The following is a 26151-nucleotide window of genomic DNA, read 5'->3' as shown; positions in this document are numbered from 1 at the left end:
CTCTTGGTTTTATCTTATTGACTAAAAAAAATCTATATTTTTTTTTATGATCAACTTGTCACTATGATTATTGAGGTAGGATCTCATTATTGCAAGCTGGCTTTGAACTTGCTAGGTAGCCAAGAGTGACTTTAACTTTCTGATACCCCTACCTCCACCTCCAGGGTGGAGCTGTGTACTACCTTGCCAGGTTTAATACAGCACTAGATTTAAACTCAAGGCTCCCTGTTCTGTAGGCAGGTGCCCCACTAACAGAACTCCTGTTACAGCCCTACTGAAGCTACTCTGTGCTCTGAGTGGGTGATCTGCAGGGTCAGTGAGAGGCTCAGGAAGCAGAGGCACTCACTGCTGAGCCTACTAACCTGAGTTTGGTTCCAAGAACTCTTGTGGGCAGAGCTTTGGAGGCAGAAACAGGAGATCTGATGTTGAAGGCCAGATACAGCTAACATGCTGAGATCGAGGCCAACTTGGACTGTGTAAGACCCTCCTCATCTGAGACAAACGAAACACAGATTTTATCAACCTAGTCTTTTTGTTTGTATGTTTCTGTCACTTGTCTCTCTTAGCACAGTAACTGGGTTGCCAAACTCATGGTTCCTCGCACACATTTCAAAGGTAAATGGCAGTGTTCCACTGACGAGTGTGTTTCTGGCTTCTTCTACATTTTGGCCACGATGATTCATGCTGCGGTTGGTTTTCCTTTTGTTTAACTTTTTAACTTTTGTATTCTATGTATGAGTGTTTGTCTGCATATATTTCTGTGTACGACACACATACCTGGTCCTACAGAAGCCAAAAAAAAGGTGCAGGATCCCCTGAATGGACCTACAATTATACTTTGAGGTTCTGTTTCTATACTTCCTGAGTGCAGGGAACCAAACCTGAATCTACAATAGCAAATGGTCTTACTTTCTGAGTCATCTACAGTGTCCCCTAATCTCTAGACAGGGTGTCTCTCTAACAGAGGTCAGCCTGTCCTCCCTCTGCTTCCCAAGAGCTGGAATTAAAGGCTAGCACCACCACAGTACTAATACCCCCCTTCAAGAGTTATGTTTGTTTGCTTGTCTGTGTGTATGAGTGCAGGTCGCTAGGAGGCCAGAAGAGGGCACCAGAGAGTACATGGATATGAGTGCAGGTCGCTAGGAGGCCAGAAGAGGGCACCAGAGAGTACATGGATAAGAGTGCAGGTTGCTAGAAGGCCACAGGTGGGCACCAGATCCCCCAGAACTGGTGTCACAGACAGTTCTGAGCCTGGGACATCTGAACTCAGATCCTCTAGAAGGGTGGTGCAGGCCTAACTTGTGAGCCATCTTTCCAGCCTGTTCATGCTGTTTTAAATGCTTTGCTTTTACCTGGCCTTCAAATGGGAAGAAAAATGCTGTGTTTTTTGGTTTTAGATTTATGTGTATTGGTGTTCTGCCTATGTGTCTGTGTACGGGTGGCCAGATCCCCGTGGAACTGGAGTTCCAGACAACTGTGAGCCGTCATTTGTGTGCTGGGAATTGAACCTAGGTCATCTGGAAAAACAGCTAGTGCTCTTAACATAAAACACCTTTCAAGCCCCCCGACTGTTTAGACAACATCTTGCTTTGAAGCCCAGGTTAGCCTCAAAGTCATAGTAATCCTCCTGCCTCAGCAGCCAAGCACTAGGACTACAGATGTGTCATTATCTTCAGCTGAAGGGGTAATTAAAATGCTAAGTTGCTGTAGTCCTAGGGCAGAGAGGGCCTCGTGTGTGTGTGTGTGTGTGTGTGTGTGTGTGTGTGTGTGTGTGTGTATGACTGACTGACTTCTGGCTGCTTAGTCTGTTCCAAGAACACACAGATGGCTGCCATAGAACACGGGAAGCTGGGCAGTTACTACCACGCCATGAGCTGGAACTGACAGAAATTGACAATTTATGGCAGGCTTCCAGAGACGAAGAGTTCCAAAACGCCCTGCCATGGCTTTGTGTGGCATTCCTGACAGATTCCTGGGCTTTGGGTTCCTGAGTGCTCAAGGGCAGGTTTCCATGACAAAGGTGTGAAGGGGCTTCAGGCTCTGCTATCTCTCTTGGTGCTTTCTCCATTAAGCCTCCTTGGACGGGTTGTCATCAATCAGATGGGATCATCCATGCCTTAAAGACAAGCTGGCCATTCCCTAACTCCAGCACGGGATGCCACAAGGTTCTACGAAGAACAGTCTTCCTACTCAGTGATTTGCTCTCTACAGTCTGGGTAGAAGTTGGATCTATGTTTGATACCCTTTCGTCTCCAACAGCGCTTAACAGGTGCTCACAAAAACATCCCTGGGCTGGCAAGATGACTCAGTGGGAAAGAGCGCTTGCCAACAGCTCTCTCTCATCAGAAGCGACATGAAGGTAGACAAGAACCAACTCCATAGAGCACCCATGCATCCCTCAGGCATGTGTGCCTTCCTCCCCAAAGGAAAATTTAAAAAATATTGCTATAATCTTTTGGGTTCCTAGACACTTTCCCCCCATGGCGTTTTATATGGCGGTTGTTCCATTAGGCCACGGGAGGCTTTAACCTGTCTCCTAAGCTACTCAGCTAAGACACCACTTCGCTGGATGCTCCTCCCTCCGCTCTTTAGCAAGATTCCCAGACCTAGCTATCCTTCCTCTGCACCTGAACCCAGTCCCTTTCTCAAGATTTCTTTCAGTGGGAAGCAGCATTCTGAGACCGTGGTATGGTCTCTGGGACAAGTATCATGCCCCAGCCTGGGTGGGGACCCCTCATTCTGCCTGTGCTGCAGATTGGTGCATGGATGAATCATGGCCCCAGGTAAGTTAGGCTCAGTCTCTGACGTGTAAAAGCCCGAATCTTGGCCTGTTCACAGGAAGGGTCTCTGGGTCCATTGGGGAAGAGACCTGTGGTTATTCTTTGGTCCATTCTTCGTAGTCATTCCAGATACCAACCAACCTAGTCAGAGGAAAGCACTTCTCTGCCCCAGCTCAGAGGATCCTGCTTCCTTATCTCCCTGACTGGAATGTGGGGATTCTGTTGCTATCGTCCAGGTGCTACTCAGTCTGCAGGCTTCAGAAATACCTGCTGATAACTGAACTCAAGGACTGTGTCTTTCCTTGAGTCTTAGCAACTTAAATTCAGGTGGACCTGGTCCCAGAAGACCCTGCAGGTCTGTCAGAGCCTCACTTTGCCTCTGTGAGACTGACCCGGTTGTTACTCTCATCATGGCTGGGAACCTGCCCCCCCCCCCCCCCCAGTTTTATGTTGGAGACCCCAGCAGATATATCTGACATCTAGTGGAGGAGGTAGACCATGCAGATGGACAGGTAGGAAGCAGGTGTCACACAGTGGGAGCCCAAGGTTGGGAAGCACTTTAACTGAGTCTCCCTAATAGGAAGTATTCAAACCACCGGGATCTAGAGGCAGCATGGGAGGAAGGGCTGGTCAACGTGCTGTTTCTACCGTTAGCTATTGGTTCCACACCTGGCTGTAGATGTCAGAGGTGTGGTTCCAAGGAGTGGCCAGTATTTGTATGAAGTGGGTGTCACCTGGGGGACTCTGGGTTGTGCCTTATAGCCCCACAGTGGTCACCAAGCCTCAGGAGCTTACGCTTTCCACGCACAAGGCTAGAGTTGCTTCTGAGAAGGGACTCGGGGTCTCGTCTCTGAGAGCTTTGCATGCAGGCGGCACCCCAGGCTCCAAAACTCAAGAAATTAGCCCTTTTCTGTCCCTGTCCTCTCCAACTGTCAGCCGTCTGTTACTATGTAACAAATTAAACCACCAGACAATAGCTGCCATCAGAAGCCACCGTCCCTGGGGCCAGTGCTCACCTGGATGGGTTTGCCCACTCCATCATCATTTGGCCTCTTCAGGGTCCCATGACCTCTTGTGGGTTTATACACAGGGCTGGTGGCCTCATCAACCATCTCTAGCAGGTTGTCGGAAACATCTTCTCAGGATGCAGACTTAGCAGCAGCAGGAGGAGAGCCCAGTTCCTTTGCCAGCCTTATGCCAGTTCCACTGACCAGGGTAACTCTGACACAGTTCAGAGCTGGCAGGCATTGCTGTTTAAACGGTTCCTGTGTGGGAAACGAGCCTGGTGTGGTGGGAGCTGATGGAAGCCAGTCAAGGTCCTTGGTCAGTGGGGGGCCTGCTCTTAGGAGATTCCTGTGGGTCCTGATCTGTCGTGAGCATGGCATCTGACGCTGCTTCCCCATGGTAGCTCATGCTCTCACACAGTTTCAGGGCTGCCAACCATCTTGATGGGATGTAGCCCAAAGCATCCTCACTTCAACCTGCACTGTGCTACACGTCCTTCCAGCCTTCAAAATCACAAGTGGAAAAAGCCTATTCCTCTTTCTAAGTAGTCTGCACTAGGTATCAAAAACATCTTATCAGTTCAGGAAAAACACAAGGCACACAGAACTGGAAGGGATTCCATGGGCAACCATAATCCTGACGATCTTACTTAAGAGATCCTGAGAGAGAAATGTCACCAGAGAACCCTACGCCAAATTCCATGCTGGGGTCCTGCTGAGGCTATCTGGCGGCACACAGGACTGGTACAGATCCTGGCCACATAGAGCACAGGCTCCTGAACACTGGGCTGCTCCAGGCCACCGAGGGCCAGGTCTCACACAGAAGAAAGGGCTGGGTGATCTCTAGGGCCTCGGAGAATCTCAAGAACCTTTCATGAAAAGGCCATGAGGTTGAATGTAATAAGGGATTCCTGTAAGACAGCCAGCCCTGCGCTGTGGGAGTGGATGCATGGAGGAGGTGGCGCCTTGTTGGGTTTTACCAATCCGAACAGACACACAGCAAGTCTTTCGCATGCACGCACTACTCTTGAGGACCTCCCTTATTCAGGGTGAAGTGGGAGGTGGTTAATGATTGTCAAACGGAGTATTTAAAGGTCAGTGAGTGACGGACACCTCAGCTCCCCTACAGGGGTCCTGCAAACAGACTATAAAGTCAACAGGTCAACTTCATATTAAGCCTCTTTTCCACATAGGACAACTGGGTCTGACTGGCCAAGCTCACCCTTCTTTAAAGTAGTCACTCTTCCCAAGACTTTATGACCTATGGCTCGCTCGGGGAGTACAGTGGAGCAGGGCACACCTTAATCTAACACTGGCATTTGTTAGCTGCAGGACACAGACATGTTGTGGTGGTTTGAATATGCTTGGCCCAGGGACTGGAACTATTAGGAGGTGTGGCCTTGTTGGAGGGTGCAGTCTTGTTGGATCAAGTGTCAATGCTGCGGTGGGCAATGAGACCCTCCTCCTAACCTCATAGGAGCCAATCTTCTAGCAGCCTTCAGATGAAGATGTAGAACTCTCAGCTCCTCCTGCACCATTGCCTGCCTGGATGCCGCCATGCTCCCACCTTGATGATAATGGACTGAACTCTGAACCTGTAAGCCAGCCCCAATTAGATGTTGTCTTTTATAAGAGTTGCCTTGGTCATGGTGTCTCTTTACACTGATGGAAACTCCAGCTAAGATTCATGCTTTTCTAAGTCTTGGTTTCCTCATCTACAAATGAGGGATAGCCAGTACGTGGGCAGCCCCTCGCCCTTCCTGAAGACTTTGCTCCTTTCGGGCAGCCCCGAGCTGTGGAGAGTTCCCTGTGGTCTCCCACACGTGTGTGCTGCAGCCTCACCTCCCAGTCAGGGCTGGGAGCAGTGCCAATCCAAGTGACGGAAAGAACAAGAGGTGACTGAAGTGGAAACTCAAGGGCTCTTTGGAAAGTCAGCTGTGTTGGATGGTGTTTTGTTGGGGCAAACACGCGAAGAAGTGTTTTCCTGAAGTGGACAGGGGTTTCAGAGTAAAATAGACTCGTAAAGAAACGTTTAGCTGAAGCAGACACAGGAGAAGGATGTTTTGTTAAAACAAGTAGGCAAAAGGACACATGATAAAAGATTCTTCGCTAATGATGTATTGGTCTGCCTTACATTATAGTTGAGGTCTATTTGTCAGGATTCTATAGAGAGAAACACCAAAAAACTTCTGGTGGTGTGTTAGTTTTTTGTCACTTTCTGACCTTGGGCTGATTGGCAGAGTGATGTCAGCTGAGACAAATGTCTATGTTGAGACAAGACATGTGCCAAGGCACGACCTGTGGAGGATGCGTAATGTTTGGAAGGTATAGACAGGACACGATGGACAGTGACGGAGGCTGAGCGAGCCGTGCTCACACAGCTAGCCGTACAACACTTATGGATCTTGAGTCTTCGCTTCGCTGATCTTCGCTTCCCTGATGAGAAAGGCACAGCTGAGAACTTTCCCTGGTGTCCCTCTGGGTCCCTCCTGCTGACTTGTGCCTGGCTGTCTCTGCTGGGTAGTGCCATTGCTGCTGATTTGTGTTTGCAATCCTGACTCTACCGAGCTGAACTGCTGATTCAAGTTCAGCATCTGTGAAGTGTTTGTGAGTGGGTGGAGCTGCTGCTGCGAACTTGTGACCTGAACTGCTGGTTTCCAGACGACACAGACCGGAGTTGCTCCAGAGAACCTTTCTAAGCAGGTCCACCTCCCCCGTGTCCTTTCTTTACCATTACCTCTGGTGGTGGTGGGATAGAAGAAGTATTTAAAAACAATCATGAAAAAATAAAATTAAAAAAAAAAATTAGTGGGCTGGTGAGATGGCTCAGTGGTTAGGAGCACTGACTGCTCTTCTAGAGGTCATGAGTTCAAATCCCAGCAACCACATGGTGGCTCACAACCATCTGCAATGAGATCTGATGCCCTCATATGGGTGTCTGAAGATAGCTACAGTGTACTTACATATAAATAAATAAAAAAAAATCTTTAAAAAAAAATTAGCTACAGTTGACCTTGTAGATGCCCGCACACGTACAACCGCCTCTCCTGTTTAGACACAAAGGAAGTGGGCCTTGTCCTGAGGTCTTCGTGTCTTTGATGTGGGGACGTGTAGCTTTCCTCACCTACCTGAAGCTTCTAGACAGCTATGCTAGTCTTTGAAAGGGTCCTTCCCTCTAAGCTAGCCTTCCAAGTCAATAAAGACCACGCTTGGATGGCTCCTTCTCTCTGGCTGTCCTAGCAGACACATGGTGCTCTCTGGCAGAGCCAGCCCTCCAGATCCCCTCACTGTCTCCTTCTGGCTTCTCTCCATCTTGTGGCAGAAGCCTCGGCTCTATCCTCCGCACTTGCTCACTGGCCTCCACCACCAGGCTGGCACTAAGTTCTCAGAGCCCGATCTTATCCCTAGGATGCAGTGCTCGGGTTCCCCACAAAACATGGCTTCTTGTCAGGACAAGCCCCAAGAAGACTCTGCAGATATGCCTGTGCTGTGCCCTTTCCTGCCAGGGCTCCTGCAGCGCTGGTTCTAAGCCATGTGTGCACTGCTAGCCCTGGACCACAGGCTTTCCCTTTTCGTTTTTCTAGGATGTTAGTCTGAGGCTGCTGGGTGGGCCCTCTCACTCTTACACAACCTCCTAGCGGATGCGGTCTCACACAGAGAGAGATCCCATCCACTTACTACAAGTTTTGTTTGAGGTGACATTGGCTTTGAACCTTAGATTCCTGTAGTAGTCGGCTGCTGCAGTGTAGACTGGATGCTGGCATGTCAAAGCTCATAAGCCAACTCAGAACTGATGGATGTGAGGGAGTGAACCTTTGAAAGCTGGAGCCTAGCAAAAGTCTTCAGGTCAGTGGGGACCTGGGGCTTCCCAGGGATTATGGGAGCGCTGGCCTTTGGGCTTCCTGTTTGTTCTTTCTTGGCCTGCCTTAGATAGTAAGTGAACGACATTGCTCTGCTGCGTGTTCTCTTTCTATCATGCTATGATAAGAGGCTACACAGTGAGACACTGTCAAAAAATTTGAAGGCAAGAGGTCATGGGTGAAGACCTTCCCAACTGTGTGCCAATAAGCCTTCCTACATAACTTGAACTACCGTAAGGTGTTTGTGTAGACAAAGTTGACTAGCACAGTATCTAGGCAAACCTTACATTCTGGCTAGAAAAGGGAAGGCCACCGAGGCTGCCAGGACTCCTCACACTGCTCATGTACTGAGGTTATACTTTGCTGACAAGAGGCAGCAAAGGCAGTGGTCTGTTTCCTCACTGCCACAGCAGGGCCTACACAGGGCCAAAGCCTGGTCAAGCTGGGACAGAAAAACTGCTAATGACGAAAATGCCTCTCACCCAACCTTTGCACTTCAGACTTCAACATCACAAACTTTGTGAAAGACACCGTGTAATCTGATGCCGTCTATAAGCTAGTCACAAGAGGATTCTCAAACCACTCTGGTAGAGCCAGAAGCTGAGAGCAATAGTCACCCCCCGATGTTTGTCTCACAGGGTCTAACACTGGGCCACACACAATCAGAAGCCCACGGCCTGCTTGGAGGGGGAGAACAGCCTCTTCTGTAGGAAGATGGGCGTTGGGATGCACAAAACTGTTTTGTTTCGTATTTTATTACATCAATGGCTTGAAAATTTTTATTTAACTTCAGCAAATATTGGAAATAGAAAAATGAATTCTGCAGAACTTCACAAATAAATTTCCCAATCTGCACTAACAAATGTTATAATTCAATGGCTAAGCGCTCATAATGCTACTGACATTCACCACAAGGACTGTGCTGAACTAGAAAACAAGCAAAGGGGGGCGACATGGAAATAGTACTTACAACAGCATCATTACAACATAGTTTCTTTAAAATTTTAACATGTATTTTATCACTTCAAAAGATATACAGCATTTCCGTTATATTTGCAAACTTAACCTTATACATCTTTTAAAATCTTGAAAAAATTTTAAGCAATCTAAAAAGCACTTAGCAAAGTTTTAAGTCTACATAATGGAGTGCTATCCACTCCAGTATAAATGTTCATTTTAGAGAAGGTGACTGTAAACACTCATTATTTTACAACATGCATAGACTCTACTGACCTTCCTTCTGAACTGTGACGCTCCTGCAATTGTGCTTTGCTACCGTGAGGAGAAGCTGCAAAGACCCAGGGAGAGGCGGAAAGGGCATTGCACACGATCATTAAACTCAGATGACCTAAAGCTGCCTTTAGTCAGCCTGAGGCAAAGTTTACTTGATACTAAAAACTTGAATCCTGGGTCACTAGGTGTACAAACAGGACAGAGACGTGAGACGTGTCTTTCCTTTGCTTACATGAAAGCAGGGATCCAGTTAGTGTAATGCACTGTTTGGCTTATTTTTGGTGTGCAATTATACCAATAGTACATCTCAGAGTTAGAAAGACGAAGCAGAGTAGAGCTGAATTTAAAGTGACACTGAGCTCACCCAGACGCAGCACTGGGAAACCTGTACTCCAGAGCCCCTGCTTCCTGAGCCCACCACGGTGAGCTCTGTCAACGTCTGTTTTTTGATTAAGGTTTGTGACCACCATTGGGAGGGTCTTATAAAAACTATCTGAAACCTTCTTTAGGAAGCTGTTCTGACAAACAGAGAGGCAGCGGGTGCGCTGTGAACCTCTGTTCTGTGGACACAGCACCCACTCTGTGCCAACACTCATCTGACCAGCACAACTGAGGCAGGGGACCTCTGGGTAAAAAGCCAGATTACAGAATTGATCACTGCTGCTGACCAGTCAACACAATATTCAAGTAACAGGGTGTTTAAGTGGACAAGGGAAAAAAATTACCTAAACACTTTACATGTTTACATAAAATTAAATAAAACAAACTTTTAATGCATATGCAATACAGTTTATATCTTTAGGGATCTCTAAACTAAACGTTAGACTATCATTTGTGTCCATGATACTATATTTTCCACAATAACTTATATTTAGAAGATTTTCCCACAAAAATATATAATTATGACATTCACATTGATCATTTTAAGAACCCAAAGCTTAAGTGACATTCCATCAGAGCAGGCATCATGTTCCAAACCCGACCTGCCGATGCACCTAACGTGACACATAACAGTCACAGTCCAGACCAGAGCCCTCGGCTTTGAAAGCTAAGCAGTTTCTTGGACTTACATCACTGTGGACTGTGTCATGAAAAGTTTAAAACATGGAGACTATTCCAGCAGCAGCCAGGCAAAGACCACTCTCTCCCCTTTGTCAAGTGAAAACGGCATGCCTCTTTTTCTTGGAGAAAAAGCCAAGATCAGCTACTCTGGTCATAATCATACCAACACCTGACTCCATTGCTAGAGGCCACTCAGTGCTCATAACCAAGAGAAAGACAGAACGGGCCTGGTGCCTGGCACAGCCGCTCTGCGGGTCACACCATCTGAGACGATCACCAAGTCTAACCACTGCCGAGAGGGAACACATCTTAAGGAAAGTAGCCCGGGCACATAAACAGACACAGAGCCACCAGCAGAGCTGCCGTAGCAGTCGCCCTGTAGCACGGCTCTGCTCCCTGGAGGGCAGGGCATGCAGAAATGCTAGGTGAGCGGGTTTTATCATCATGCGCCTTAGTGTCCCTTGTCCCTACGAGTCACACGAAAAGCCTAGGTTAATCTCATCCCGTGTTTTCCTTCCCCTTCAGCTACACAGCAGGTTTATGATAAAAGCACAAAAAAAGTTACTAGTGTTACTCTGTTACTGTCCCTGGGTGGGAACTGTGGGCTGTGCCTCCGGCCCGGCTCTCTGGTTCTTCTTGATCAATGGGCTGGACAAAGTCCCTCTGCACCCGACCTTGTAATGACCTTTCTCCAGACTTCAAGAAGAATTCACACCCTATCCCCAGTCTAGATTCCTACAGCTGAACCTCTTTCTAAAGAGAAAACCAGCTAACTTTAAAAACAAGGGAGAGGGGAAGGTGCTTAGGAGCCAAAACTTCGAATTTTAATTGCATATTTTAAATTCTTATGAACTCCATTCATACCTTAAATACCTTAAAGCATTTACTTTTTTTCTTTCCCTTTTTGGTATTGAAAGTAGAAAAACTATTGAAACGCTGCAAACAACAACAAAAGATATTTCCACATGGTTAGTGCAGTCTCAAGCGGCCATGGACGCTAGAACGCAGTTCAGCCGGCTGCTGCTCAACCCTGCAGGCCCACAGTCTGGTAAGAGAGCAAGAGTGACTCTCAAGTCTCAGAACATTTATCAGCAATCTTTGCTTGTTCCCAGTCCAAACTAATGGCATCACATACCACTCTGTAGATTGTTTCTTTCATCTTGGTCTCACTAAGCAACACATCCATCACTTCTCTGTCCTATCTGCTGCTGAGACAGGGATAGTGTTTGTGTGATCACACCAGGACACAAACGACACGAAAGGACACATGAAATGACATACAATGGCCAGGCACGCCAAGAGGATGAGAGCTAATGGTGTGCAGCGTGGATGGAGGAAACGTCCCTAGCTTCTCTGTTGCCCTTCACTGAGCTGACCTGACATTTAAGTCTGCAGACACTCTCCCCATCTGCTACACCTCAATGATGTCATCTTTGGCAAGCAATAAACTTTAAATAAGACACTTGAACAGAAAAGGGATCGATAACATGGTTGCCAGAAGGAGAAGGCACCAATTCCAAATGTACAAGCACCAGGTACAGTGATATGAACCAAATCTCTCGGAGCTGGGGGATGATGGTGGTAGCTGGGGATCAAGAAGAGATGGGTGCACCCACTTCCTGGGATTACAATGCTGAAGGATGAAGGCAGAAAGCGCTGAGGTCCACGGTCCCATTAAGCTACAATGTCCAAGGACAGTTGCTGCAAATGAGCGTTTACCACTTGGAAAGGAGAAAGGGGAAAGAGTTAGGGGAGAGAGAAAGGGAGAGAAGCCACCTGATCTCTAGCCACAGCTCTGCCCTCTCTCTGGGGAAACAGGAGTTGTATCAGGAAGCTTGTATGATAAAGGTGACGATGTGCTCTGCTGATGGGCTTGTGATTTCCAAAGAAGCATGATTTTACTTAGGTGGCTGCCCCAGAAAAGGGGAGAATTTTTCTAGAAGGCCTACTGGGCCTTCTGAGAATTATACTATGCACAAAGTAGAAACTGCAGGCCATGCAGGAACAGAGCTGGGCCTTTCAAGACTACCTGTTCTGAAGCTGTTGACTGGGAGAGCTGCCATTGTTGGGGCTCGGGGGGAGCCAATTGGAGGGTAGGTCCCAGACTCGAGGGAGGTGTGCAGCCGTGGGTCCCCCAGCCCTTAGGCAGAATGAGATGCAGCGTTGCTCTCTGGGAAGTCGTGCCAACATGGAGGAACGAGCAAAGAATTAAGGCAGATGTAGCACAGGACTGGAAGTGTATGCCTTTTTTGGTAATAGCTGCTTGTCCACAGAGATGTGATGCAGATGGCTAGGTGATGTCTTGTAATACCTGATATCTGGATAACATGTCGTCCATACCAAGTGTTCAAAGCTACCAACAGTTTTCATGAGGCAGATGCGTATCTTACGTCGAGGACAGAAGCTGCCTGAAGGAGGAAAAAGGAAGGCGATCAGTCAGAGCCACGACCAGCACACCCTGGCTCCGGGGTGCTCCGAGAGGGAGAGCGGGCATGCACTCAGCAGACCTGCACTGTGAGCACTGCGTGGCCAGCATTCATGCTCCCAGGCAGGGAGGGGCTGACTTCTCTTGGACCAGTGTTTCTCTTTCTAAGCCTCAGCTTCCCTATCTGCCAAAGGAGTAAGATTATGAAGCTTTCTCTGCAAGGTTAGATACAATAGCTAAGGGGCATGTCATCACAGAAAAGCAAGGCTGGTCTGGTTTGCCTATGGTAATAATTCCATGCGCTGGCCGGTCAGAGGAACACTGGGATACTGGCTCCTGCTGGGATCCTGGAGTATATAACACTCTTCCTTAAAGGATGAAAGCATTTTTTCCAAAACTATCCAAAGAGACATGGTGTCTTACTACTGAGGAAACAATTGGGCTAAAATCCAGAATGTGAGACTGTGGTTCCTTCAGGAGAAACAGCACTGTAAAAACCTGCTAATTAAAGCAGGTCTTCCCTTGGCCACACACTCAGCCATTCTGATTTGGGTAGCTATCTGTAACCTAGTTGCTCTATTACCCTCTGTGGTAATCACAGACTTCTTGGGCTGCTCTCCCTTCTTAGCTGGAAAAAGTCTGTAAAATTGACAGGTCTTTGTGTTAGTGGCACTTGGGAAAATTCTGATGTCCTTCATCCTGTGAGGGCAGATATCCCCAGTTGCTAGAAACAGGATAAACAAGCCTGTGAAACCAAGTCTCCATGTTCTGAGCACTGGCCAGATAATTAAGCAGCGTTCTAACAGCTAAGTCCCCAGGCTCTTAGTGAGCAGAAATCCTTACAAGCCAAGGTTTGTTCTGCAGACCAACCTTAGAGCAGAAACAGAAGGGTTGGTGACATGAGGAGCACAGAAGGGAGGGCAGGCATGAGGGCTGAGGGGATAAAGGAGTTCATGCCACCAACTCTGGCACCCCCAGTTTGATTCCCTAAGCTTACAGGTGGAGGAGAGAACAGTGGGAAGAAGTGAGGAGGACACGTAGTGATGCCCTGGGTTCTGCCCTGCTGGTGGATTTTTAGAGAGGTGCTGAAGTAAACAGACATGAGGAGGATCCAACAGCACCGAGAAGCTCTAACATGCTATGGGGGTGTGAGTCAGTTACAGAAGAGCACACTGACAGGGACCGGCTAGGGGCTATATAAGAGGTAACAGGCACAAGAAACGGAAGCACTCAAGGAAAGACCTCAGGACTACTCATGAAGGAAAGTTAACAGCACTAATGAAGTTCAGTCAGGCAGGACTGAACCAGGCTTAAGAGAATGAAGCAAAACTCCCTGCAGAAGAACTGGCCTCCCTCCCAGCTTGCCAAGAGCCCTAACTTCAGCCTCAGCTCTCTGCGCCGCCTCTGTCCACACTTGCTCTGGTTCAGTGTTGAGCCAGAGTCCTACTGATCTTGTTCCCAAAAACCTTGGGAACACTGTTAGGAAACAGGCTAGAAAGCCTTCATTTTCACAAATCCTAACCCCTTTTCAAAGATCATGAGTTTCACACCCTTGTTCTGCTTAGACGTTCCATGTTCCAGGGCCTTAGACTGGCCCTGCACTAGGATAACCCAGGAGTACTGCTCACACTGGAATGTGGATTTGTACACACGCGAGACAGACTTTCTTGTAAAGTAAGTACTCAAGAGTCCAGTTCTCAGAGGTGCTGTGTGGAGATGCTTTCCTTACAGAAAGAAACGCCGTGAGCCCTGCACATAAGTGGCCTCACTTTCCTTCAAGGTACTCAGTGTGTTTAACAGAACAGAGCCTAGAGCAAAGGCCAAACACGCACACAACAATCAACTCCAAATCACTCCTGAATGGTTTAAGAAAGACACTGGAAGCCGGGCAGTGGTGGCGCACACCTTTAATCCCAGCATTTGGGAGGCAGAGGCAGGTGGATTTCTGAGTTCAAGGCCAGCCTGGTCTACAGAGTGAGTTCCAGGACAGCCAGGGCTACACAGAGAAACCCTGTCTTGAAAAATTCACTGGAAGTGAATTCCTCAGAAAGATAAGTCAATCCTTAAGTTATTGAACCAGTGAACAAATCCAGCCTAGTCTTGGCCTTGCATGTTGCTTCCGCCAGAGGAGGTAGAACGTGCACAGGGTGGAGTAGGTAGAGGCAGGAGGACAGGTCTCTAGGCTGAGCCACCTAACAGCCCTGATGAAAAGCATGTCACCATCTCCAAAATTGCAATGCTAGTCACTGCCACATAAGTCCCAGCAGTCACAGGACCTAGAGCTGCCTTCACCAGCTTAAGCTAGTCATCCCTGGACAGCAATACAAGCTAGAAGGTGGCTTTAGGCCCTCAAGAGAGCCTAAAGGCATGCAGCCTCACCTAGAATAGAAGGTAAGCAGCCCTGACAGAGGCAACACTTGAGACTACTGGGTGGGCCACTCCTCAGCAGTTTCTGATGGTTTTTACCAGTGTAGAAGGAAGCCAGGCTGCAGTTAAGGAGAACACAGCCCACAACGATGAGCCACCCGAGTCAGCACGGATACTGCTGCGTTTACAGACAAATGATGCTGAGTGACTGGAACTGAGAGACATTTCAGCATCTGCAGAGCCCTGAGCATGGGTGCAGGGAGGAGACCACCCTTTCCACATTTACCTCCTCCTCCTCCTCAGGGATCTTGACGGAGCTTTCCGGGGACTTGACGGGCTTCTGGTTAGCCGGCCCATTGGTCTCCTCGTTACCATGTTCTGCTTCCCATTCTTGTAAGACTTCATCTATGTTGAAGCGGCGCCGATAATTTACAAAAAAGTTTTTCACCTGAACAACTGACTTGTTCCCAATCACATCTGAGATTGCCTGAAAATCTCGCCCATATTTCCTAATGGCTAAGGACAGAAGAGAACAGTTTAAAAAAAAAATTTAGTGTAAGAGAAAAAAGTTTAAATTTTTATTTGTTTACTTTTATTTAATGTATGTGAGAGTTTTTCCTGCATGTATGTCTGTGTATCACATGTGACCCTTGTGCCTGGAAAGGCCAGAAGAAGGAATAAAATCATCTGGAACTGGAGTGGGTCCTTGGGAGCTAAACTCGGGTCCTCTGAAAGAGCAGCAAGTGCTGCTACCATTTCCACACGGCACACTTCAGGCTGGGAGGCAGCTGAGAAGGTACAGCGTTTGCTGATGACCTGATTAAGCACAGACATTATATTATATAGCAGTGAAAAAACACAGCAGTCACCTGTAGTGCTATCTTGCTGATGATGGTACAGAAGTTTAGTAAAATCCTGTCTACTAGGAACCTCTCTGATGTCATATCACACAAGTTACTGCGGGCATTCTGCTTGTCCTCTTGATACTTCTCAGTCTAAAAGCATTTCCTGTCTTCTAATGCTGACACGCACTTTTCTCTGAAGTTTGTACATACTCGGAGTGCAATGAGCAACCACTCTAAAGTGTAACAGACTCACATCCTTAGACAACTGTGGCTTTCATGCTAATTTTAAAAATAGGAAAGGCCTGTAATTCCAGTCCTTGGGAGTTTGAAGCAGAAGGGTTTTGAGTTCACAGCCAGCATCAGCAAAAGATGAGACTGTTTCAAAAACTAAAACACAAACTGGACTGGAGGTATTTCACAGTGGTACAGCATCTGCCTGGCAAGGCCCTAGGTTCACTGCTCAGCAACAACACAGGCATGCAAGGACACACGCCTGGGGAAGATGGGGCAGTGATACCATTTCTCCATGAGCAACGTGACAGCGGAGTGGAACATAGCATTTCTCTTACACATATCACAGTTAGTTCCCATGTGCTAAGGAGAGTGCCCTCATACCTTGTACGGCGAGAAGCTGTTCTTCCGTCGTCCAGCGTGCGTTGCATTTCTGAATAACCTAGATATCCAAATGGATTGTCACTTATTACATGCATCTTAACCGCAGCTTAATGAGCTTTTCACATGTCAGGATTTTGATATAAACTTGGTTCCTAAAAGTATATCTATATCTTTCCAAAACAAGCCATATTAAAGATATGTAGCACAGATATCAACATTTCAAGCACATAAACTTGACCCCAACTCTAAGACAGACATGCTTACCTCTGGAAGTCGATAAGGCTCTATCCCACCGTCCAGCTTCTCTTTAAGAGCACTGTTCGTCTGCTTAATGTTCTGAATCTAAGAAAGAAAAGAACTTGTTTTAAATACACGAGAACAAGGAAAGACATCTTTGATGGGGAAGATAGAAAACCATGACAGCAAAATTCCTACAAGCCTAACTCTGACCAAGTGTGACATCTTCACTTTGTCATAAATGATATTTTTTCCTGTCTTTTTGCTTGACTTGGCATACCTAGCTTTTCTATTTATGCCCAATCATGAGGCAGAGAAGGACAGAAACTCAGCCACGTTCTCTAATTTTCCCATGGATACCCAAGAAACAGACAAGTGTGTCCTTGTCCTGCAGCTCTCAGGAGGGGACATTTCTGGTATGTGATGGGGTGGAACTCTTGACTTTTAACATTTTTCATTTTTGAAAAAAAAAAAAAACACAGAAGGAAAGAACAGGCGGACTGTGATAAAGAAAACATCAAGGATATTCAGGACTGGCAGATATTACCTAAAGAAAAAACATCTTTTCTGTTGTTGTTTTTTTGAGTCAGGGATTCTCTGTGTACTCTTGGTGGTCTTGGAATTCTCTCTGTAGACCCAGCTGGCCTCGAACTCACAGAGATCCACCTGCCTCTACCTCTCAAGTGCTAGGATTAATGGTCTGCACCACCATCACCAGGCTAAGAAACCTTACTAGTGAAGTAACGTTTCAGAGTAGGAAAGGCAGGCATGGTACACCATTTAGTTCCCTGCCATCCTTGTACTGGACATCAAGCTCAAGACCTGACTCTAGCCACTAGTACATAGCAACAGACAGAAAGACATGAACGCACACACACACACACACACACACACACACACACACACACAGCCCCGTTACACTCTCTTCGACCTTGCAGTGTACCAGTGTCTGGCCATGAGCACGAGACCCTCCCGACTCAGCCTCCGGAACAGTGCAGACTAGAGCCTGTTTCATCAGGCTCTGCTTTCTAGCTTCTTTTTTTTTTTTTTTTTTCCTTTCAAAACTTACTCTGGTAGCTGAGTGTGATGCGTGTGGCCTGCCATCAGCAGACAGCTCTGTACAGTTGATCTCTCCTGTCCTGTGGGCTTTGGGGCTCAGACAGATGAGCTTCACCTGGGCTGTTTCAGTAGTCCCCGTCTGGCTTCTTAAAACAGCCTTTTATACCAACATATTCTTTTTCTTTTTACCTGTCCTGTTTTCTCAAGACAGGGTCTCACTATGTAGCCATGGAGGACATTGAATCTGCTACATAGGTGAGGGTGGTCTCATACTAATAGAGACGGGTCTACCTCTGCTCTTGAGTGCTGGCTCCCACATAATCTTTAAATATTCCATTCTGTCACATGCTTTGGGGTGGGTTGCTCTTTGAGATAAGTTCTCACTTTGTAGCCCATGCTGGTTCTGCCTCTGACTCACAAGTTAGTACTGAGAATTGGAGGCCAGCCTGGGCTAGAAAGTACACCTTGTCTTCAGAAAACCCATCAGTGAAAGGTAGAGAGCTAGAATCCAGGATTTAGAGTTAGAACAGACAGGTTAGTGGTCAACATATTTGTCAACCTAAAAGAAAATTGAGTAAGAATCAGGATATAGTTTTGTGTGGCATTTAAAGAAAAGACAGCAATGTAACCCATGTGGCTGCCCTACTGCACCCTCTTACCCCCATGTACCTCCTAGGGAAACATACTATACTTTATCTGGTTCACAGGGACTCCTCTGTCCTGTGAGACCACTCAGAACCTCCTGCCACACACACAGGCTTATCCACTGAGGACGTGGACACTTCCAACCTCAGCCCTCAGTCTTCAAAGCTGTGCGCTGCTCCTGAAAGCCAGGAGCCGGACAGGGGCTGGCAAGTAGAAGCCTGGGCTTCTGACAGAAAGTCTTTGGTTCCCCTGCTCACAGGAACAGGCAGGCGGCTCCACCTCCGTCTCCTTTTCTTATAGCCCTCTATAGATTCAAAGAGTTCAAAGTGGCTTCTGCAGCTTCCAACATAGCACCTCGTGGGGCTTCGTGAACTGGTTAATTGTGTTTTCTGGTACTCTGAAACGAGTCTTTCCCTGATATACCTGCAAACTGAGGTTCCTAAAGTTCCCATCCCACTGGCCGGCTGCGGCTTGACTCTCCCCGTGCACCTCTAAGCCCTCCCGCTTAGATCATCAGAGTCATTATTTCAAATTAAAAACACTCTTGTCCTTGACCCCGCTGAAAAAAACCAAAGCCTGTTTCCTCCTCCAATTAGTAACAGGAGGGCCTCCTCTTCCCTCCACTGCATCCCCTCAGCAGAGCTGCCCATGATAAGCACACTAACCACATCCTAACACTGCATGCAGCCCAGGCAGATCTGCAAGGATCAGACCTTAAAGATTAATCTTCTCATTTGAAAAGAGGCCTCTAGGAAGATTAAGTGATTCCCCTAAGATCAGAGCATAACTGTGCTGGGAGCAGGCTAGACTCCAGAAGGATGCTTGCCCCTCATCTGTGCCGCCTCCTTAAACCAAGAGAAAGACAGAGCCATCAGTTCTGCAGTCTGGAACCTGACCACCTCTGACAGCTGGCTCCCCATCACTCAGTCTCATCAACCCAGAGGGAAAAGGAGAAACGGAAGAGGGAAGGACAACAAAAGTGGAGAAGGTCACCAAGGGATGGAAGGCATGTAGACTGTGAGGCTGACCAGGATAACTCAACAATAATATCCGTAAACTGGATATGGAACCGGTGGTATGCATGAGCTCTCAGGTCCAACTCCCACCACTGACACACTCTCCCCTGAAAACCTCTATTATAAGAGCATCCCAAATGTACCAAATTATCTTAGAATAATTCGATTGAAGGATGTGTAAGCCTTGCACATAAAAAAATGACATAACACAAACAATTAAAGATCTGTATAGGTGGAGGGACATATCATCTCCACTCATCAGAAAACCCTTTGAGAATAGAAATTTGAGGGGCTGAAGACATAGATGGCTCATTGGTTAAAAGCACTGACTGCTCTTCCAGAGGTCCTGAGTTCAATTCCCAGCAACCACATGGTGGCTCACAACCATCTGTGATGGAATCTGATGCCCTCTCTGATGTGTCTAAAGAGAACGACAGTGTCCTCATACATTAAATAAATATTAAAAAATATACAGTAATTTGAAAGCTGGTGTTAGTAGTCTATGACTTTAACAAACAGGCAGATCCCTGCGTTTGAGGCTGCCTAGTCTACAGAACAAGTTCCGGGACAACCAGGGATATACAGAGAAACTGTCTTAAAACAAAACAAGTTATTAATTTAATAGCTGTAACAAAATCTTAATCAAAATTTTAGTAAGATTCTTTTTCCTGAAAATTGAAAAAGTGATACACAAATTCTTAAGGAAATACAAAGGGCCAAGGATGACGAGTCCCAGGAGGCGTCTCTGCAGCACATACGGAACACGACTCACATGAAGGCATTGCACACTGGTGAAGGACACACAGCAGAACATAAAAGCACACTTGCTCATTTTCAAACAAAGGTCTTGCTCTAGGCAAGACTAGACAGCCTTTTCAGTAAACAGTAGTTGGTGAAACAGATGCCCACACTCAAACACCTACATGCAACACCACACCCAGAAACATACGTCTTGGTAGGCTCAAGGTCAAAGTACAAGGCTGAAACAACAATGCTAAGATGATACTTACGTAGGTTCATCACTCAGGAAAGGTTGGTTTTTTTTTTTTTTTTAAAAAAGATTTATTTATTTTATGTGTATATGTGTTTTGCCTGCTTGTCTGTGCCCCTGGAAGGTTCTTTCAGTTTTTTGTTTATTTGTTTGTTTCTTTTTGTTGTTTTTGTTTCGTGGGTTTTTTTCTGTTTGTTTTTTTTCCCCCTTCCCTTCTCCCTCTAGCTCCACCCCTGCTCACTCTGGTCCATAGGTTTTTATTTGTTTATTTTATATGAATACACTGTCGCTGTCTTCAGACACACCAGAAGAGGCATCAGATCACATTACAGATGGTTGACGGCCACGATGTGGTTGCTGGGATTTGAACTCTGGCCTCCTGAAGAGCAGTCAGTGAGTGTTCTTAACTGCTGGGCCAACTCTCCAGCCCTCACTGGAAGGTTCTTATTAGCACTCAAAGCCTACCACCCTAAGAGGAAAAATTGAGAAACTACTTCTTTAACAAATTTCAGAAAATACTATTTAACAGGAGCTGGGGAGAACGCAGTGGTAAACTGTCCATGAGATGGGTAGGAAACAATTTAGAACTGAAGAGAAGAAGACTCCATAAGGAGGCAGAGACAGAGGCAGGAGCATTGTGAGTACTGTGGCCAGCCTGAGCTACGTTGTATGATGTAGTGTTAAACACACACTCACCCCTAAAAACACAGTCCAATAGAAATCAAGGACAAAGATTGGGTAGACATCCTCAAAATGAGGACAGCCTCAGGGCTGACAACTGAGTGGCAGGTAAGCAATGTCAATGAGGCCCAAGGAGACCTCATCACAGCACACCAGAGACCACAATCTAAAGACAAGAGCTGCCAACAAGTACAGTGACCGCTATCACTGGAGACAACCATGTCACCCTGAGGAGGTTCAGCAACGCCTGGGGATATGTCTAGTGTCATAATAGGAGGGTGAAGGTGGTCCACAGTGTGTGGAGGGTAGGGGAGCTGCGCCTGCAACACAAGGGTCAGTCCAAAGCGGGCTGGCAGTGGGAAGCGCTGGTACGACACATCAAAGTGCATGTGAACGGAAAGGACACTCTGGAAACCCCTGAACGGAGGACAGCCTGTTGGTTCTCTATGGGATCTGATGGAGATGTGCTCTACAGAGACACATTCATGGCAACAGTTTGTATAATGGCCCCAAATGTAAACAGCCCAAATGTCTACCATAGTATAATGTATTGCTAGTAGGTATTTATAAAGCAATGAGAAAGAACAGATCAAAAGTAACAGCTTTCTAAAAGATGGGCTCATCTCATAAAGGCATAAAAATAAGCATGGTCTTATGGTAACACAATCAAAACAGATGGAAGCAATCCATGAGTGCTCCTTTAATGGTGGTGGAAACCAAACCCAGCTTCCCACAAACTGAACACGAGTCTACCACTGACCAGGTTACAAGCCTCAGCTCAGAATCTGTACCTTAAAAATCATATAGCAGCCCTCTCCTGGGCAGTGGCTCAGGGGTGAAAGGAAGATGATGGAGCTGAAGCACGAAGGGGACAGTGGTGAAGGCACTAAAGGCAGGGCTCTACTCCCTGTCCAGTTAAAGGTTACTTGGGCATGTTTTGTCGTAAAAATCAGTGGTATACATGCACATGCGTACACACACGCGTGCACACGCATACAAATTGTTCTATTTACATAAATAGCCATATGCATTTCTCTCTATAAACTAGCTCAATCTAAAATTTTTAATTTTTAGAGGGAAGGGGCAATATCCAAGATGATCCACCCAATTCCTTAGCCAGCAAGAGGCCGTGCAAGCCTGGCAATCAGAGTTCAATGCCTAGACTCCATGAGAAGGCAGAAGCAAAGAATGAATTCTGTCACTGTCTTCTAACCTCCACACATCAGGGCCTTTTCTGCTCCTCAGCATCTGTGAGGACACTCTAGTGTGCAAGCGGACTTTGCACACTGGGCTCACAAGTACCTGTCGTTTGATGGAGACCAGCTCCATGTCCAGCTGCCTCAGCACCGTGGTTGCAGCAGTAGCATTAGCAGACACAGCTTCCACATCTTCTTGAGAAAGAAACATGCCTTTTGGAGGTTTCCTTTTTGCTCTGTTTTTAGCTTGTGTGCTGTGCTTTTCTTTTTTGACCTGAGGAACTGTCTCAGTAGGGGGAACCTGCGCGATATGCATATTTGGTAAATAAAATTAAAAAACAAAAGTGTCAAATGGATAGTAGTAAGCATGTGTCATTGACACAGCCCTAAATAATCTACAACAGTCTCGCTGGGCGGCGGTGGCGCACGCCACTAATCCCAGCACTTGCTCTAAATGTGCTCTCAGTCTTCAAATCAACCATCGGGCTACTTTTTAAAGTACTTTCTCTAATATCAAAACCTTCAGGAAGAAAAAATACAGAAGCCTGGCAGCAAGAGGACGGCAGCTTACAGTAATCATCACAACACAGGATCGGAAGCCGAGCATGGTGGAGATGGGATCCCAGCGTTTGGGAGGCAGAGGCAGGAGGATCGGGTTCAAGGTCTTTTCAGCCACACTGTACGACGGGACCCACTCTGAGTTAGAGTAGACCTTAAATGTGCACATGGAAAACCTTAAGGCAACAATTCAACTTTTAGAAATTATTTAAAAAGAAAATTTGTACAGGGCTGGAGAGATGGCTCAGCAGTTAAAAGCACCATCTGCTCTAGAGGTCCTGAGTTCAATTCCTAGGAATCACTGGTGGCTCACAACCATCTGCGATGGGATCTGATGCCTCTTCTGGTGTGTCTGAAGACAGCGACAGTGTGCTCATATATAACATAAGTAGGATCTTTGAAAAAAAATTTGTACAAAGGCTTAGATGTTGCCCATTAACCCTGTACTGTTCACAGAGAGAGGACTTCAGTATGCTATAAAGCTGCTTAAGTTCAGTTACTTCTGAAATATAAAATACATTTCAAAAATACAAATTAAGATATCACTTTTTAAAAAAGTTTTAAACTTTTAAAAATAAAAATTCTGTTTTTTGTTTGTTTGTTTGTTTTTGTTTTTTCGAGACAGGGGTTTCTCTGTATAGCCCAGGCTGTACAGAACTCACTCTGTAGACCAGGCTGGCCTCGAACTCAGAAATCCGCCTGCCTCTGCCTCCCAAGTGCTGGGATTAAAGGCGTGCGCCACCACCGCCCAGCCTAAAAATAAAAATTCTGAATTATATATACTTGTGGGTATATATGTTTTAGAGAAAGTTGTCTTAAAAAGCTACCAACATGTAACAGTGATTCTGGGTGATGATGCTGAAAATCACTTCAACTCCTCTTTTTTTGCTGAACTTCATTGCCTATTGTATTATAAAAATCATGTAACATTGCTATAATTTTTACAATTAGCCTTTTGTTTTTCCAAGCATCAAATAATCATTCCTGCCACCACAGGACAGAGAGCTGAGACGCCTCCGTGCTCCACGAACCCACAGCTTCTGCCCAAAACGCGGGCAGCTCCCGGGCTCACACCATCCACCTCCCAGCCCTGCCTCATTACCACCATTCTCCACAGAAGACAGCAAATGTGGGCTTCCCCTTAGGGTTCCTTTCCATGTGATACAGAGAAATACCATTCAGAAGTCTACGAAGCAAAGCTGCTGTTGTGTACAGTGTCCCATGAGCAGCGCAAGAGCGGGAGGCACGGGAGAACAAGCACTGGCATGTCCTGCCCAAAAACAGTAGGAAGAAAAATACCTCCTTTTTGGTTTCCTTGTTCGGATCAATCTCAATGTCAACGGGATTACTGCCATTTGTTTCTTCTAGTTCATCCTCACTGGAAGATAAGAAAGCTTATTATGCATTAATTCTATTTCACATAAAAACTTAACAAATACATTCTAAAACTGCTCTATGCATCTACAGACTGCTAGAGCAAGCATTTTTATATAGAATTCCAGTAGTTCTTTTGGTCCAGTGGTTCTCAATCCTAAACCATAAAATTATTTTCATTGTTACTTCATAAATGTAATTTTGATAACGGTTATAAATGCTAATGTAAACATATTTTAGAGATAGAGGTTTGATATAGGTTGAAAACCACTGCTTTGCAGATAAATTTTGCCCAGAGTCCTAGCCGTTAATTGTATAGAGGTCAGTGAGCACTCAGTGCTACTGTCACGACCCTGTGAAGCTTGTACGTCTGTATCCTATCAGGGTGAAAGGAACATGGAGCAGGGGCAAAGCATTTCTCAGGACCCATGCAGCAATGCAGAGAGGAGCCCTGGGAGAGTCAGCGGGCTTTCTCTGTCATAGTCAAGGATAACAAATCCCAGCCTATTTCATTCAGTCTTGACTGTTATCCAGCAGAACACATCTGCACACAGTAACAAAGTCAATGTATAGTCAAACTAGGCCTCAGATATAAGGGAAAATAAAAGCTTTAATCAAAAGAGTACTAAGCCTGGCCTTTAATCCCAGCACTAGAGAGACAGAGGTAGGCAGATGGATGTCTGTGAGTTAGAGGCCTGCCCGCTCTGCAGAGTAAGTTCCAGAACACCCAGAGCTACTTAGAGAGCCCCTGGAATGTATTACAGAAACCCTGGAAAGCCTAAGTTTTTAAAGGCCACATATACTCCCACCACTCAACACAACAGCCTTTAGGGTTTGCACACTACCTTCTGAGACTCAACCATCTCACTCATTCCGAAAAAACCCTGCACAGGGGTATCAAGCAGAACCTTGAGAACTGACCCTTGACCTTACCAAGTGTGGGGTTATAACCATTTTCACTGCTCTCTGACTGAGGAAGCTAGAGGTAGACACACCCTCCCTTCTTCAAGTTTAATCCATTATCCTTACAATTACATTATCCAGGCTGGCAGGCTGGCTCAGTGACAGAGTACTCGCAATGTGTAAACTGCTAGGTTCAGCCCCTAGCACCGCAAGGTCAGAGAGAGAGAGAGAGAGAGAGAGAGGGGGAGAGAGAGAGAGAGAGAGAGACCAACAGTGACAACAAACTCATGCCCGTCTAAGAGATTATAAACTGGTATCATCACTCACACGGGACACAAGATGGCCAAGGTGAGGAGGACAGTGCTGGCCAGTACTCATTTTCAACTTGACAGGATCTAGACTCACCCAGGAGACAAGTTTCTAGGCATGCTTCTGAGGGATTTTCTAGATCAGGTTAGCTGAGGGGTGAAGCAAGACCATCCCACGGATGAGGTCATGGGATGGATAAGAAGCAGGAGGTACAGTGAGCGGCAGCTTGCTCTCACTCTGTTTCCTGATGCAGCAAAGATTGTGAAGTTCCTGCCACCCTGCCTGACCTCTTGTTCCTTGGGCTGTTTAACTGAGATGAGAGACTGGTACAAAATCTACATTCTTCTCCTTTTAAAGCAAGCTAAACATAAACACGTGCTACAGAGCTTTTTGTTATCATAATCAATCCTGATCCATGAAACAACAGCCAAATTCCTTCTTATTAAAAGATGTCACCTTTAAGAGGAAGGAAAGAACATGTTAAAGGTCACTGACTGAAGAACAGAAGTCTACAGAGGGACTTTCATGTCTACTACATCTCAGGAGGAGGCAACGGAGAACCTTGTGTGAAGCCCTGTCCTGGCACCTGTCCTCTGCCCCAGCTCTGAGACACACAATTCTCAGATGACATCAGCAGGAGCATGCTTACCTTTCCTCTCGCTCACGCTTCTGCTTCCGAGCATGACGGTCCATCACACTGGTTTTAGTTCTAGTTTTCTTCCAAGAGTAGTAAAACTTCACCAAACTTGCTATGGATTTATCAGGAAGCTAAGTGCAGAAATCAGGTTGGTGTGATATGAAGTTAGTGTTTACCAGTCAAATGTGCTTAAGATACATTTCATAAGGATCATTCACTGTATTTTAAAATGAACACAAAAGGAAAACCTAACAAAATGCATTTTCCTTTTTGTTTTTTGTTTGTTTGTTTTTTGAGACAGGGTTTCTCTGTGTAGCCCTGGCTGTCCTCGAACTCAGAAATCCGCCTGCCTCT

The 26151-nt window shown here is 46.3% G+C and overlaps 1 protein-coding gene across 1 annotated transcript in view; it reads right to left on the bottom strand.

The window, feature by feature from the left end:
* Window positions 1-8383: 8383 nt before the first annotated feature.
* Rcor1 (REST corepressor 1) overlaps window positions 8384-26151 on the bottom strand; it is an 80566-nt gene continuing 62798 nt past the window's right edge. Inside the window, exons 6-12 of the mRNA XM_028764547.1 lie at window positions 25810-25928; window positions 23874-23952; window positions 22123-22317; window positions 16456-16533; window positions 16192-16249; window positions 15018-15247; window positions 8384-12347 (exon numbers count right to left, since the gene is read on the bottom strand). Coding sequence (XP_028620380.1) covers window positions 12306-12347; window positions 15018-15247; window positions 16192-16249; window positions 16456-16533; window positions 22123-22317; window positions 23874-23952; window positions 25810-25928 — 801 coding nt within the window. The 3' untranslated portion in view covers window positions 8384-12305. The remainder of the gene's footprint in view (window positions 12348-15017; window positions 15248-16191; window positions 16250-16455; window positions 16534-22122; window positions 22318-23873; window positions 23953-25809; window positions 25929-26151) is intronic.

This window comes from Grammomys surdaster, unplaced genomic scaffold (assembly GCF_004785775.1).
Source record: "Grammomys surdaster isolate TR1022 unplaced genomic scaffold, NIH_TR_1.0 144, whole genome shotgun sequence".
In the NCBI taxonomy this organism is placed as follows: Eukaryota; Metazoa; Chordata; class Mammalia; order Rodentia; family Muridae; genus Grammomys; species Grammomys surdaster.
Note: the sequence above shows the minus strand (reverse complement) of the source record. Positions and strands in the feature narration are given on the sequence as shown.